Source organism: Neomonachus schauinslandi, chromosome 13 (assembly GCF_002201575.2).
Source record: "Neomonachus schauinslandi chromosome 13, ASM220157v2, whole genome shotgun sequence".
Taxonomy (NCBI): domain Eukaryota; kingdom Metazoa; phylum Chordata; class Mammalia; order Carnivora; family Phocidae; genus Neomonachus; species Neomonachus schauinslandi.
The window spans coordinates 82,221,959-82,238,730 of NC_058415.1; the positions used below are offsets into that span (position 1 = coordinate 82,221,959).

General features: G+C 47.7%; 1 protein-coding gene across 1 annotated transcript in view; it reads right to left on the reverse strand.

Annotated features, from left to right (window-relative positions):
* The window catches only part of DENND1A (DENN domain containing 1A), a 502,559-nt gene that overhangs the window by 40,571 nt on the left and 445,216 nt on the right, over positions 1–16,772 (reverse strand). Inside the window, exon 19 of the mRNA XM_044920818.1 lies at positions 10,048–10,179. Coding sequence (XP_044776753.1) covers positions 10,048–10,179 — 132 coding nt within the window. The remainder of the gene's footprint in view (positions 1–10,047; positions 10,180–16,772) is intronic.

A 16,772-nucleotide genomic window follows, 5' to 3' on the forward strand; every position in this document is an offset into this window, starting at 1 on the left:
TGACCGTGACCGCAGCCATCCTATGCCACACTGCTGGAGTCTAAGCGGGTCCCAAACCACCGGCAGCTACCACCAGATGCCTCAGGAACCAGGCGTAAATGATGAGGAGGGTCTGATGAGAGGGGCAGACTGAAGGGAGAGCCTGGTCCCCAGCAACAGATAGACCTGGTTTGGAATTCTTGCTCTGCCACTTACTGTGTGACCTTGGGAAAGATACAACCTCTCTGAGCACTGGCTTTCTGGAGTAATAGCAACTGCATGAATCTTATAGGATTGTGGAGAAGATTAAGTGAGGTGATGCCTGTCAGAGGCCTGAGTCCCACACCATCGGTCCACCTTATAATGAAAACCAACCCAATCCATCTGACCCCTCCTTCCAGTGCCACCGCTCGGTTAGTCCCTGTCATCCCTTCCCTCTGGGCACGGCCAGGTTAATAATTCACCTAGTGCACATGCGTGCTTAGGGATTGCTGGGGGACAACATGACAGGCAGCTCCTGGCACAGCCCCCCTATAGCCATGGGGTGGGGACTCCCTGCACGGCCCCTGACACCGAGTTGATTCTCCTAGAGGATCTTGCTTGTGGGATATAATTTATTTTCAATATTTTATGTTTTATTTCCCCTTCCCTACTGTGATAAACTGCCCACCTCTGGCACAGAGAATTCTAATCTGAGAAAATGCCTCCTCTGGTCTCGCCGAATCAGATTTCCTGCTCTTGTCCTGCTGGGCTGCATATCTCCCTGGCAGGGAGCTGGATTCGGAGCTGCTCCAGCACAGACCTTAAAAGAAATGCTGTTTTTAGGCTCTGGTCAGTCCCCCAGCAAAGAGGCCCCGCTGTCACGCGGCTGAGCATGCTTAGACTCGGGGGACGCAGGAGGCCTGTCGCTCAGGCACGGCACCGCACGTGGGGGTTTAAAAGGGAACACAGGCACTGCAGAACACCAGCCACCCCTGTTTTTGGTTCCTCCCGCTCTGCTGAACTGACTGACTGCTCAAGGAGTGCAAGCACTTTTCCCACCTCTTCCTGAGATTCGCCACCTTTCGTGTATTCACGCACTCACCACTTGGTCATTCCCCAAACTCTGCCTGGGCAAGTCATCTGTGCCAGGCCCTGTGAGACTGCCAAGGTCACAGAGCTGAGGCTGATACTGTCCCTGTCTCGGGACAGTGTGTCAGGCGAGGGGATTGTGCTCTGCTTGGAAGTGGCAGGGAGGGCTTGGGAAGTGGGAAGTGGGAAGGGGCGCTTGAGGTGGCCCCGACAGGTTGAGGGGCTTTTGTCAGGAGGAACAGAAGAGGAAGGATATCCCTGGCAGAGGATAGGGTAGGAGCTGATTCATGGAGGCCGCCCCCCTCCCCTAGCCCCCAGCATGGGGTCTGGCCTGGGGCAGATGCCCACGAAGAGCAGTGCGATGAATGAGTACAAATTGTGTGCTGGGGACAAAAGGATGGGACTCTGTTGGCGGCGGGGGGAGGCACTTAGCAGAGTCTTACGAGGTGATAAACACTGGCCTTGGCCTTGAAGTAGAGGACTTGGCAGGTACCTCCAGCCCAAAAAGGGTGTCGGCAGGGGGGCTTGGGAGGGGGTGACTCTGGCAGGGCCCTAAGATTTGGCTAAGTTCTCTGACTACCAGGCAAGTCCATGGTCGGAGAGGGAACCCAGGGGATGGTCCCACACTCTGGAGGACTCAAGGGCCGGCCATCTCAGCGCTTGCTGATGTTTTCTGAGACCCCTGTGCCTCACAGACCAGTTGAGGAGAGCAACACATGGCCCCGGAAATAGAGGGATGTAGGGGTCCAGCGGGCTGATGTCCTGGTAGAAGTGGGGTGGGGCAGCTCTGGGGATGGTCAACGACACACTAAGACATGGGGGTGAGAGAAGCTCATGAACCAGGAATGAGTTCGAAGTGGATACTGGGGCCACCAGAACAAAGGTGCTGTGTTCTCAGCACAGAGGTGGGGTACAAGCCCGAGCTCTAGTCATAAGCAACATGGCTCTGAATCCTGGCTATTGTACCAAGCCTCTATCCTGTCTCTGGCCGGTGTCCCCCTCTGCAAAGGGAGATGCTACCTGAGGCTCCCCTGGGTGGCTGAAAGGACTAAGTGGGCTAACCTCTGGGAACTGCCTAGCATGGCACCCGGCATTGGAATACGTTTCTCTGGGTCTCGGAGTAGTGCCTGGCACGCGGTGAGCAAGTCGTGCTCACACTCCTCCCACGACTGCCCTTACACCATCCAATGCCTAGTGTATAACAGGTGCTCAGACTGGTGCTGAAGTGCTCAAAAGTCCTGGCGGGTGGCGGTCAGGGAGGGAGCGGACCCCGGCCCCTGGCCCTGCAGCCATCCTCACCTGTGCTGAATGGGGCCCAGGTGCTGTAGCTTAGGCAGCACATTGCTTGTGAACCTGGATTTTCTCTTGGCCGCTGGCACCTCCCAGCCCTTCTGTGGTGCGTCCGGACATCCACCCCCCAGTGCTGAACTGTCCGGCTTTCTCAAGCTCCCGGGGATGACAGGAATAGTATCTGAGAAAGCTTAACCAGAATTCTCCGGAATTTTCCACTTGTTACGAATTTCCAGAATCTGAGTTCTCTCTTTGACTGGCAAGTGTTCCTTCCCAAATCGAACATGCGTGCTCAGAGGAGCAAACCCTGGCCTTGTTAACCTCCCACTGGAAAGCTGTCTCTGGGCTAGCCTAGGCTCTGAAAAAGTGAGTCCACATGGAAAGACAGGCCCGCCAGTCACCCTCCCCAGGCAGACCTGACAAAGCCACCACCAATTAGGGACCTTGCTGCTTTTGGAATGGCAGTGAATGAGTCAGAACGACTTGGAAGAGCCACCCCACCAGGACTGAAGGCAGAATGGCCCGTGGTCACACTGCAGGCTGGTACAAAAGCTGGACTGGAGCCAGAGGGGCTGGACTGGGGGGCCACACAGTAGCACCTGCCTTCTCACACACAGACAGGGCTGAGAGAGCAGAAAGAGGGGTGATGGAAAAGGGAAAACAGGATGTGGAAGTAACAGGGTTTGAAAGAGCAGCTCTGCTTTGTGGACTGCGAAAGCATGGCTGATGAGTTAGACCAAGAAAATGACTTTGGACCGCAGACCACAAGGCTCGCCAGCTCCTCACACCTGGTGCCCCAACGTGCCCCATGGCCTCTCGGGCTCAGTCTCCTAGTCAGCCAGGAGCTCGGGCATCTGCTCCTTCCAGCGCCATCTCCTGGCCATGCTATCAGCCCTTCACCCTCTGCTCCGTGATGCAAGCCAGAGCTGTGGGGACGCAGGTCAGGGACCAGTGTGCAGAGGCAGGCGGGCGGCCGCTGAGGGGTGTGTGTTCTGACAGCCATGACGACAGTCGTGTGCCGGGCTGCCAGGCCGGCTGGGGCGGCTGGGTCAGTGGGTGACAGACAGCTGGCCCTTCTCCACACCTCCCGCCCCCGCCAGAGAAATACACGTATTTACCGAGGGGCTATGTGTGGCACTTAGCTGAACAGACTCACTGAACCCTTACAACAAATCAGGACATGGGTTCGATTATCCCCACTCCCAAGATGGGGAAACTGATTTCACTGAGGCTAGTTAGTAACGGCTAGATAGTAACAGAGCTCAAATTTAATTCCACAGCTGCCTGATGCTAAACCCTGTGCTCTGTCCCCTCTCCCACATTGCCCCCCAGCAATCGATCAGCATCTGCCTTTTCAGTAGTTACATTTTTGTGGGGGACAAGGGCTGTATTTGCTTTTTCTGTCTCCATGAATGGGTGGTGTGTACGTGTGTGCACACCCACATAATATTTTGACCACACCACTTGAGAGCAAGTTTCAGGTGTCCTGGTACATTGCCCCTAAATGATTCAGTGTGCATTTCCTAGGAATAAAGATAACCCCCCATAAAGCATGATATTAACAATAATTCCATCGTATAGACTAACATCCTAGTCCATCTTCAAATGTGCCAACTTCCCCAGGAATGTCTTTAAAGCTTAAAACAAAAAAACCAAAAAACCACCATAATCCAAGTTAAGCTCAAACTTTGCATTTGGTCACGCAGCTTAGTCTTTTATAGACAAAATCTTCGCTTTATACAATATAATTCAAGGGACGTCAGGCTTTTCCTTCCCTTGCCTGCTCTCTCCCTCGCTCCCCTGCTCCCTAGGTCAACCCATCCTGGGGATGGGGGGTGGGTACCCCAGTACTTTGCTTCTTTCCCCTTCCTCCCTTTCCTGAGGCATACAGGACTAGACCTTGGGAGTTCATAAAAACACAAACTAAGAGGATCTAAATTCCTATAATACAAAGCTGTTTCTACTTGGAAATAAAACCCTTATTTATGGAAAGTGATTTGGAAGTCGTTTTTGGCCACTAATGGAATATTCATTTTTCTTCTTCACATGAACAGAATTATAAGCATAGCAACTGAAATAAAACCAAATAACTGGCTGGACACACAGCGAGTACTTAAACAATAATCAATCAATTATTAATCAATTTAAAAATCCACATCAATAATAAAATCTTAAGACGTTTACTGCCTGCCAGTTCAGCACCAGGGCTTGTGGTAGACTTTCCAGAGGCTCATATTCTCACAGGGGAGGACAAGCATTAAAGAAATAATTACGAGGCTGTGTGAGACGCACTGCATGTGCCAAATTCTAAGGGCAGCATAAAGACAGGAGCAGCTAACTCTCCCCAGGGGAGTCAGGGGATTTACAAAAGGGACCTGCTCTGAGGGCAGAGAGGTAGACCATGGAGGACCTCGTGTGCCAAGCCAAGGATGAAGAGGGAATGTTTGGGGGTGGGGAGGAGCAGGGGGGTGACAAGGCCACTTGTGGATGCCTCAAGTGGACCCTGCAAGGCCATGTGGGGTATGTAGTCGGGTTAAGTCTGGAGGCCAGAAGCCAGTCAGGAGACTGTGGAACCGTCCAGCTGAGTGACAACACAGCTTGAACCAAAGCTGTGAGGGAGGCCATAGAGAGGAGAGGGACTGAGCAGTGTCCAGGAGGCGGAAGGGAGAGGCCACGAGGTGAGAGTGAGTGCACCCAGGCTTCTGGAGAGACAGCGGTGCCATTCACCGAGGTGGAGACGGCAGGAGAGGAGAGAGTTTGGCGGGGAGTGTATGTTCAGATTGGAGGCTTGGGGTTTGAGGTGTCTGGGGAACAAGGGAGCATCTGTTGGAGATATGTGGGAGGCAATGGCTAAACTGAAGGGAATCGTGTGTGACTTCCAAACTCAATGGGGCAGAAGGGGTTTCTCAGGGCACTCGGAGCCAAGGGTGCTGAGAAGGCATTTGCTGGCTGGGCAGCTTTTCCAGCCTAGTGCAAGACTGGCACTAAATGACCGAGCTCATGCTTGTCAAGCCAGATCTCTCCATATGCACAGACGAGCAGGCAGCCATATTCCAAGAGCTGTTCCTGGGGGTGTATCCAAACCCCTCTGTCCCAGATCTCTGGAAGACATGACAGTGCTTAGTTTGGGCTTCGGTTTAACTGGCTTTTCAAACTTTATGTTAAAGAGATTTAGAAACCTTGGCTCAGTTGGGAGAATGTACTTTTTGGAAGCTACCAGATTGGAAGGCAGGCAGTTAATTTGTTTGCAGGATCAATCATCTGGAGGGAACACATGAAGGGGGCCCTGTGGGGTTTACCCTGATGTTCTCAGGGGAGCCCTGTCCTCCCACTTCCTGAGAAGTCCTGGCCCCTGGCCAGGCACACAGCACTGCCAGCGTGTGAGCAGGACCAGAGCCCAGTCACGGGCTCCCAAGGTCAGTCGGGTGCCCCTGGCCAGGGTGGGGGGCCGAGAGGCAGAGGTGCTGCTCGCCACGCCGTGTCAATTCGCTACTAGTTCAAGCGCATGTCTTCCACGCCTATTTCCTCGTTTGTACAATGGGTATTGTGCTTTCTTCCCTACCAGCTGGTAAAGACTCAGCGAAATAAGCACAGATGTAAAAGCACCTAGTGGCCTGCCCACCTTATTAGACACGGGGAGCAAAGCAGTTTCCATGGAGGGGCCATCTCCGCTGATTTCCCTGAAGAAGGGGTCAAGGCAAGATGTTCTGGCTGAGGGGTGAGTGGAGGACACTGCTTTTTCACCCCTCCACACCTCCAGAGAGGAAGGAATGTCCACTCCCCTTCCCAGGAGAGAAAAACATGGGGGGTGGGGATCCTTAGCTTCTCTCTGAACCCCCTTGCTCACAGAGAGTGCTTCCCTCGGGGTTGGGGAGAAGAACTGACCATGCTCCGGGTTCCACGCGCCCTCGCGGCACCCTCCTGCGGAGCAGCCCGTCCACAGGCCCCGCTGGGTGCTGCCTGCAATCGTCCCCTTCTCCTGTGCGGGGTAGCTCCGTCTTTTTAATTCTGAAGTGAAGTTTTAGCAAGCCCATCTGGCCTCAGGTCTAAAACAGTATTCTCCTTTCAGCCTTATCAGTAAAAAAGCTGGCATTTTTATCTCATTTGACTATCTCCTGGGCCTTATTTCTCAACTATTCCGAACTTGGGAGGGGGAAGAAAAGAGTTATTTAAAGCCTCTCTAAACCTAAATACTTTCCAAGGTAGGAACAAGCATTCTCAAGTTATTTGAGATTTTTGAACGCTTTAAAGAAACTGTCCAGGCTAAGGATGCAGAGGCTCCCTAAAAATCCATTTACTTTGCTCTTGCCTGGAACCATCCACAGGGCTCATCAGGAGCGCTGAGTGGTGATACGTGTGCCTGCTTTAGAAAACAAATGAACTGTTCGTGAGTTCAGTCTGTTGACAAAATATTTTTTAATTACAGGGCCCAACTTGGACTGCGGTGAGTGGTCCTGGGGGTGAAGAGGTGGCCTCTCTGGGGCCCTGAGTGCCCCGAGCTCACCTCACTTCTGTTCTCATCACTCTGGGTTGGACTGTCCATTTGCTAGTCTGTCTCCCTCATTACACCCCACAAGGACTTTTTTTTTTTTTTTTTTAAACACATGGTAGATCTCAGTACATGGATGAACAGATGCATAATTAAATGGAGGGATGGTCATAGCCTCAAAGGAGGAAGATGCAGTGAGGCCGAGAGGCAGGAGAGCACCTTCTCTCCCCTGGCAGAGGCAGCTCTGGCCAGCGCCCAGCACGGTTGCATCTGAGGGCTCCACACAGGCCTCCTCCGGCTCCCTGCCACCCCACCCTGTGTCCACGCGAAGGTCCCCTGGCTGGCTACATGGAGTACTCCTGGAATGTAATAACCACCTCAACAGTATTCTGTCCCCGCTGGAAAGCTAAGTGTTCTTAAAGAATGGGATCCACAGAAATGCAAACCCAAGGCAAAATCTTTCTGAGGTTAGCGTCACTGTCTGGCTAGTTTAAATGATTTTGCGGGGACCCACTGGCTTTAACAGACATCAAACAGCTGAAATCCCTGTTTGGTGAGGGAGCTGGAGTGGGCTCTGTAGTTGGGCTGTCCTAGGTTTTTTTGTGCTGGCACTGTGGCCCTGGCCAGGTCCCTTCAGGTCCCTGGGCTCTAGCTCTCTAAAATGTGGCTAATGGCCCCTTCCTCAAAAGGCTAAGGCAGAGATGACATGCTTCCCCAAAACAGAATGCATACTGTTGGGGCCACATGAGTGGTGCAGGCGATGTATGGACTGACACTTAAAAAGATTTTTTGATATGCCTTAGGAAAAAAACGGGACTAGGACGTCAGACCTGTGATTCTGTCAACGTCATTACTTAAGATGAGGCTAAAGCTGGTACGGATGTCAGGTCTGAGTCTATTTAAAGAAAAACAGCAAGGAAAAGAATAGCACAGATGGTAGGAGGGTGTGGCAAAAATTTTTTGAAATGGAACTCAAAAGACTGTTCTTTGAGGAGAATAGAAAGTCCCTAAAACTTATCCTTGCCAGTAGTAGGTGCTCTAGAAACACGGCTGGTTCCGGTCACAGACCCAGCAAACCGGGCAGGCGCCAGGGAAAAGCACCAAAGGACAACCCAGCACGGGGACGAAGCCGGAAAGAGTTAAAAGAAAGGGGTCTGCGGTTTCCCTGGCCCATCCCCCATGCAGCTAATCTGTCACCTAATGAAGAAGCGGCCGGCACAAGTGAGCTAGCTGGCAGTTCACTTACAGCAAACTGATTAAGAATGTTCAACCAACAGCAGACTGTAGACCTTTCCAGAGAAAATAAATAGAGTGTAGACTGTATGCAAATGTGTTTGTCACTTTGACAGCACGTCTCAATTAAGGCATCTTGCGGCTGTGGGTAGGCTCTGCGGTTGCAGCTGTGAGGGAGAGCCCGCTGCATGGCTGATACTTGGGGCTTGACCTTAATCCGCATGCACGCATTAAAAAAAAAAAATCCTGCCTTCCTGTACACTTGCATAATGCTCGCAGCCACGTGAGGGAAGTGACAAACGGGGAGAAAAAGCCACTTTCATCCTCTCCAGTTTACAGACCTGTGAAGGCACAGACAGCTCTTATTTCAACAGAGTTTGGGGTGGCTTTTTTAATTGTTTATCCCCCACCCGCACACACACACTCTTATTCTGCATTTAGCTGGGAATGACATTAAAGCATCTCTGCTTCTTGCTGAAATGGAAAGAAGGTTTTTCTCCATTTCAAACAGGGCCTCCTTTTTTGTGTTTCGAAAATGGAATGTTTAACACCATGAAATCCCTCTCCCCCGCCCCCTCTTTCTCTGTAATGGGCTTCAAACTCCAGCGAGGGGCTCTTTTCATGGGAAGGTTAGTGTGTGCAGGAATGAGGACAAAGGAAAGCAGGAAGCTGGCTCTGGAATGCCATGCTGGTTACAACGGGGGCTGTGCTTTCAGCAAACTCCGCCAGGAAACTGGGGTGCAGATTTCTCCAACAGGGCCTGAGCCCCAGAGGAGGCAGCTCTTCAGGGGTGGAAACACACCACCAGCGGAAGAGAAGCATTAACCAAGTGAGCCCTGCCCCGAGAATGCTCCTTTCTCGCACTACATTTCAATTTTTATAACGTCCTTTTTAAGTGTAAAATCTGAAAAAGGGACGAACCTCCCCAAATTTAAGATGTAGGAATGTATGATCTGAAAATACTGATTACAGAAGACGATTCTTAAGTCAACAAACTCACCCCTTACCATAATAACCCAGAGCAACCATTTCATTAATTCTCTTCATTTTTAAAGAGCTCAATGCCGGTACACAGTAGGCACTTGATAAATGTCTTTTAAAAACAGGGCATTTAAAATGTATGTTTCTAGAGCCTTTATGTGATGAAAAAGCAATCGTATTTAAGATAAAATCATAAAGATGATTTTAATGATGCTCCATCTAATAAATGGCTCAAGAATCAAGTGATTTAAAAATAAGTAACCTTGCAAATTGTTGTCACAGTCACATCTTGCTGAGAACCGTTTTTCACAAACTAAATAATTATGACTTTTGCTCATCAAGAGAGTCAATTCAAGAGAAACGGGAGAGTGTACAATCTTCTTCAGCTAAAAATACAACCACTGCATGGAAATAGATTTAAAAATTCAGTTTCTATACCGAATACGATGTTTTACTTAAGGGGGAAAAAATCAAACGAACAGACAATTTTTCAAATGCTCGGGTCATCAAAAATAGTTGGTGAAAGAATCAGATCTCTGGAATAGTAGCGCGGGTGTTTACTCTGAGAAGCACGACTCCCGATATTGATTTTCAGGAAGTACATTAATAAAGAACTCCTAATTGATTTTTTTTTAAGACTTCGCTTGTTGCCTTTTATTTGAAGGTGCAAAGAAGGGCCTGGGATGCTAAGTGTTCTAATGAGATGCTTAGCTAACGGAGGCGCCTTCAGCGGAGTGCCTTGGAGTGGGGGAGGCGGCAGCCGCATTTAATGACTTCATTCAAGAGCTGAGCTCGTTTATGACCAGAGCCATGCTGGCTCCTCAAAATTTTTGAAAAATTTCCCTTCAAACCACATTTGTACCAAATAAACATTCAAAGATGTGCAAAGCTCCATGGAGTGGTTTTGCCAAAGAGAGCGGAAACGAAAAGCCTGTCTGCCACAGTGCTCTAGCTTCTGCTGAAAAAAAACAAAACAAGACCAGTCCAAGGGCCAGGGTACATACCTGTCCGAAGTGGACTGTGATTGGCCTCCGGTCTTCTCGGAGCTTCGGGTCCTTGGCCTCTACCAGTGGGGACGGCACAGTCTTTGGCAGCTGCTCTTCCATGGTGGGGGCACAGCCATTCTCGGTGATGTCCTGCGGGGAGAAGCCAGTCTGGGTTGGTGTTGGGGTCACGCTACCTGCCATGAGCAGGTGCCCCCTCGCACCCCACAGCTCACGGGCCTGCCACGGAACACTCCCTCTGGGATGTTCAGAGCCTCTCCTCCTGCTGGAGATGGAGGAAGCAGAAGGGTAACTTGGCTCTTTGACTTTTAAGGACATGAGAAACCAAAATCATACACATTAAATTACAAAGACAACATAATAATTCATAATAGCGGGGTGGGGGGAATTTTTTTGTCCTACTACCTTACACAGCTATTTCCATTTTTACATATTCACTTTGTCCATATGCATTTAAAAATTACTTGCAATCACAGCTCACGGATAATTTTACATTCTATTTTTTCCCGCTATAAGCATCTCCATGGTGCTATAGTCATTTTAATGATAATTTTAATAGATGGTAATATTTCATTGAGTGGATATATAATAATTTAATAAACCACTCTACTACTATTGGGCATTTAGATTATTCCTTATTTCTTCTTTTTTTTTACTTCCTAAATACCATAGTGATAAACATTGCAGTTTTTCTTTCTTTTGGATTATTTCTTTTATAGAAATCCCTAGGAATGAAATTACTAGGTCAAGAGATATAAACACCTTAAGCCTTTTTATTCATTCTACCAAATTGCCTTCCAATTTACACCAACCACTGACAATGGGTGAGTTATCAGTTTCATAGTACTTGTTAGCCTTATCATTTTAAAAATGTATTGCTAATTTAAGAGGTGCAAAATTAGACCTCATTGTTGTTTTAATTTGCATACTTTGTTATTTGTGAGTGTGGACACTTTCTCCACGCTTGCTTACTGATGACATTACTGTCTGTGAAAACGAGGTGTTTGTGCCCCCCCCCCCCGCCCCCTTTCCTAGCCTTACCTAGTCTTTCTGGCAGGGAATGAGGAGACCCAAGTCTGAGTTCGGATTTTATGACTTGGAGAACATTTAGGGAACCAAAGTAATATATTGAAATTCAGAAATTTACATTTAATTTGAGCTTCTTTTGAATGAAGTCAAAGTACAAAGAAAAAAAAAACTCCAACGTGCAAAAGGCAGGTAATGCTTCCTTTGGTTCTTTTGAGATGGGGATGGGTGCCCACTTGTGCTGTATGGACCACACGTTTTACTCAAGTTGTGAAAGTTGCTTAGACCTTCATTGGAGCAAGGCAGAGAATAAATGTACAAATGAAAAACATTTAAATAATAATTTTTTTTAACCAAGTAAAAATACTCCCAGTCAGAATGAAATAATAAAGAAAAATTCGAATTCTTTTCATTGTAAAGCAAGTCTTATTTTGGTCAACAAGACACACACCTTTAGTACTCATTAAATTCTGCACACAAAAGACTTGACAATGGGTTGCTTTTAACTTAGCCAAATAAAGAGAATGGTGGCAAATAGAGGACAGTGGTCCCTTATTGGATAATAATGCATTAAGGAAGAAACACACGGAACATTTGTGAATCTCTGCCTCCTTGTCTGTAAAATGGGGATATGGTAGCTGTGAGGAGTAAAGGAAATAAAGTGATATAAGTGTGTCTAGAACATTATGATTCAATAATGTACTATGTACAGCACTCAATAATAACGTAATACCTACTAATAAAGGTATAAACTTTATTATAATAAACTGTAGGGATCTTGCTACATTCAACCCCACACACCCAGCTGCAGCCTCTAGCCCTGCTTGGTAACAACACAAGGAGGTGATGGCCTCTTGGTTTCGCAGGGAGGGCCTGCAGTAAGTGGCCCCCAAGTCTTAGCCTGCGTGATGAGAGGCTGCCGACAGCCAATTAGAAATGGCTCTTTTAGAAAAGGGGCTGCCCTAAGGTGCTCAGGTCAAGTGGAACAAAGAAGGGGAGGGGCTCCATCTGCGCCAGAAAGTAACAAAGGGCAAAAGGGTCACTCTGGATCCAGGTGGGGTTACTGAGAAGACAGACACAAAGGTTGAGTAAAGCCAAACAGTAAAAAAAAAAAAAAAAAAAAAGAAAAAAAAAGAAGGGAAAAAAAAGAAAGAAAAGAAAAAGAATCCATTTTTAGTCCACGAAAAATATTGCATGTGTATGTGAGTGATGGGCTGAAAAAAAATATAAAGAAATGGAGCAGTAAGGTTACATGGTGAGAAAATATTGATAGTAATAAAAACTGTAAGATGATAGCTATTTTAAAAAAATGTGTGTGGTGGTTTTGGGAAAGGTGTCTTAGCTTAAGCTTATAAGTAAACACTGTCTTGTACCTATTTTTTTATTTTTACAACCGGGAGACCACCACCTGCTTGGTGAACTTCAAAGCTACAGGGAGAATGAATTAAAGGAGATGAAACACGAGGGAGCTTGGAAAATGTTACAGTCCTGTGCAAACTGAACTGACAGCTTGTATCCCCTGCAAAATGGAAAAAGCACAGTCTAAAAAGAGCTTCCCTTGGGCTGTGCTGAGCACCTACTACTGGCAGGCACTTTTCCAGACCCTTGACCTTCACGATCACAGTTTCCACAGCAACCACAAGGTAAACAGGATTATCGCTCTTTTATAGGTGAGGAAACAAGGCTCAAAGGGGGCAACTCACCCAAAGCCACACAGCTAGAAAGTGGAGGAACCAAGAGCTCTGTGGTTTCTGGCATTTATACCAATATCGACCCATGACGGCAGCACACGTGAAGGCATTCTGAGTTGAGGAGGTGATCGATGGACCAGCGGGTGTGATCTCCCCCTTCTGTTACACTGACCCTCTACTGCCACCCCTTCTGCTCTCTTTGCACGTACTTCTTATCCCAAAAGAATGTCAATTCCTTGGGGTTTGGGTTCTCTGCCTGAGAGCCTTGAATATATAGTACACGCTCTCCGATCAATCTTTGTAAACGGAGCTGAACACCTGGAAGGCAAATGTGTCCGATATACAAATGTGCTTGTGCATCAAAAAACAGTGCTGCACATTAATTTTCTTCAGTTAGAAGATCCCAAAGTGCAAAAGACTTCTCACAAAGTCCCGTGGCTCGCCCTGTCAATTTATTCACTTCTTCACTATTTCCTACAGCTGGGGAAGGACAACTGCTTCCTCCCAGAGAGCGCAGAGTGGGAGGAGCCCTAGTCAAGAAAGAAATAGGGCCAACTCACATCCTCTACTGTATCTACTAGCAGAGATCTCAGACACAGTAGAGATCCTGTACTTAAAGAAACTGTGGTCTCAGAATGAGCTGAGGAGCTGCCAGCAAAGGGTTTGGGAACATAGGCACTCTCATACCCTTCTGGAGGGAATACAAATTGGCAATTTACATCAAAACCCTAAAAGAGGTGCATGCCCTTCGGCCCATTAATTACATTCCTAGAAATTTATCCTAATGAAATAATTAAGAATTCCTGCAATGTTTTACCTATGAGAATACTTGGCCTAGAAAAAAACTGGACCTAACTTAAGTATCCAAGAAAGGGGCTGATTAATGTATATATGCCCATCAGATAAAATTTTCTGTAGCCACTTAAAACAATGACAGGCAGAAGAAACATTTAGTGGTCTGGGAAATACTGAGAATACAGTAAGTGAAAATGCAGGTTATAAAATAAGATCATTTTCTTTTTGCTTGTCTGATTTGTTGAATTGTCTCCAATAAACATGTTTTTTGTTTGTAAACAGGAAAAAAAAAGACTGTCGAAATGTCATTTTGAAAATGCAAAACCAAGAAGCTGACAGGAGGGGTAAATCTGTTCCTTCCCGAAGGGTCACATAGGAGGAAGGCACTAGACAGAGCTGCGGATCAGAGGCCACCACAGAGTGACAAATCTCTTACCAGGAGCCCTGGGGCCCAACCAGTTCCCATCTCTTGGTAAAGTAAAGGAGTCAGAAAATAATTCAGTTCCCATCACTTTTCCTAAGAGTTTGCTGGAATCGAAAATCATGACTGGGGTCTACCCTCCACCTGTCTGTGGAGGAGGTAGGGACAGCATGCAGTACGCACTGGACAGAGTACCTCTGAGAAGTCAGGAGGCAGAAACCCAGGGGAGGAAGGGGGCTGAGTGGCCTTGGGTAGGAGCTGGGGAGGGGGCTGGACCCGGAAGGAGCTGAGGATATGACTTCATGAGGCAGAGATGCAGGTACAGCCTTCCTGGCTGGGGGTATGTAGACAGCACCCCCTGGTTAAGGAAGGGCAAGTGGCTCAGCAGCTGGGACATTCCAAGAACCCCCCTGGCTGAGGTGGAGGAAGGTTTGAAAGGTCTGAAAGGTTTTAATCAAGAGAGTGCCTCAGTCAGTGCTGCGTTCTAGAAAAATTGCTGGTGGCCGTGTGGATGACCAAAAGGGAGGTGATCCCATGCCAGCCATGCTCTCAGGGTGTGTACATGTGGGCGTCTGGAGAGACTGGCTGCTCTGGATGTGGGATATGAGGAAATGAACAGGATGGAAATTCCCATTTAATGAGTGGCTCCTAGATGTTGCTGTTGAAAGCCATTACCTCTTCTAATCCTTACAACAATCCAGTAAAAGTCGATCCTTCTCCTAGTTACATGAGGATAAAAACCAGGTTCAGAGAGGTCTACTAACTTACTCAAGGTCACACAGTTAATATCCTACACAACCAACCAGCACTAAACCCAGCTTATCTACCTCAGAAGCCCAAATACCACACCATGGCGTCAGGGGTTCAAAGGCCCCGGTGGGCGTGAGGCAGAGCCCTTCATGTCTCTGACTGAGATTGCTGGTCTCCCATTTTCAGATTCGTGCAGCGCCCTTCTCTTGCAGTCTACTTCACACCACAGCGAATGCAAATTAAAATATGAATATTGATATAAAAACAATATCCAAAGTTGGAATTTCTGTGATTGAGGCTGCAGCGTATTTTAATGTGGAGACAGGGAGCTGACAGTTGTGTGATAAGGTGTGAAAATGTCTGTTCTACGAGAGTCTACCTAGATCTCCCTGCCCCACACATGCTTACTTCCTTCAGTACACTCAGAAATGTTTGGCCAGAGACTCAAGGCTTCGCTGACCTAACTGTGAATTTGCTCCTCTCCATCACAAACACATCGACAAGCTCGATTTATCTTTCCAGGATCAAAGATTTAGAAACTTTCAAATGGGCTGTGAAATGGGCCCATTTGATTCAATCATTCTGATACTGAAGAAAAAAAAAAACATCGTTTTTCAGGGGTTTCCCAACGGACGAAAAAATGACATCCTTACGTGAGTATCTTAATGTTCCCTGCAGGTGAGAAGGAGCACGTGTGTGCCCATCGTCTTTCAAACAGGGCCCAGCGATGCCAGCCTCGCACTGTGTGGCCAGAGAATGCGGTGTGCTGACAGTCAGGAGCCCAGCCATGCAGCATTCTCCTGCACGCCAGGTCCGGCGGGGAGACGCTCTGGAGGAGAGCACCACATTCTCCCTTTAGGAAGCGGCAGCTGGGTAGCATCTTGGCCGTTGCTTCTTCTTCCTAATTTTGAGCAACTCAGACTTCAAAGGAGGCCAAGCTCCAGAAGAACTTGACCACCTTGCTGCATTTACCTAGAGAAATATGTTATCCATCCTTCTTTTTTTGTTGTTGGGCTGAAGCAGAGCAGGTATGGAATAAAGCCACACTATAGTATCTATTAACAATTATTTGCCAATGGTCACACAGATACCCTGAAAGCTCCTCTTTCAGATGCTTTGAAAATCTGCAGCACAAATGAACAAGGGATGGAAAAGGGGCCCGGCTCAGTCATATTAGAGATGGACCCTCCACGCACCATGGTGACCTCTCCGCAGGTCGGCCCCACATTTTCTATTTGCAATTCAAACCCAAGGCGAGAGCGCAGAGGGCAAGATTGGGTTCTTGATTATATCTGCGAGGTCACCATCACTATGCAGAGTTAGAGGAGGCCAGGTGGCAGCCCAGTACATTTGAAAATTGGATCTTTGTTGGGAACTGCCTCAATTTCATAGCAGAAACCAAACTTGAGATGTCTGCATTAGACACATCTGGGGAGCCACACAGATATGTTGCCATGTGAAGGGGAGGGGGCAGAGGAGAGGGGAACAAAAAAGCCAAGGAAATATTTTCTACTGCAGTGAGAGAGGTCAGATGGAGCCAAATCCTAAATTAGCTCAAGAAAGGGAGCAGGAGAGCCAAGTCCTGCCTGCACTGAACAATGCTAGAGTTTCAATTACAAAATAGCTCTTCTAAGAACAACTGCAAAATATCAAGTCTATAGAAATCTGTAAGACCAAAGGGGGGAGAAGTGAAAATTGAAAAAGGTGCACTAATAGATCTGTCAACAGTCCGATGGTGACAAGCCACATTTCTATAAAATGCCTTCACCATTGTGTCACCTGAAATGTACTGACACTTTCTATAGAACATTATCTCCTGAAGCTGTTCTTGAAAAGACTGGCAGGGGTAAGAGGAGAAGGGGAGGGAAAAAAAAACCCGCTTTAGATACTATCAAGGAAAGGAAGGGGAGGTGGTGTGGAAGGAGGGTGATCTAGATTGTTTAAGTGAACCTTTGAACCACAACATCAAAAAACTGGGGCTTAACTGGTTATTTGCAGAAATGTTACGTATCAGAAAAAGGGGATTTTCGTCAGGCCCAAGG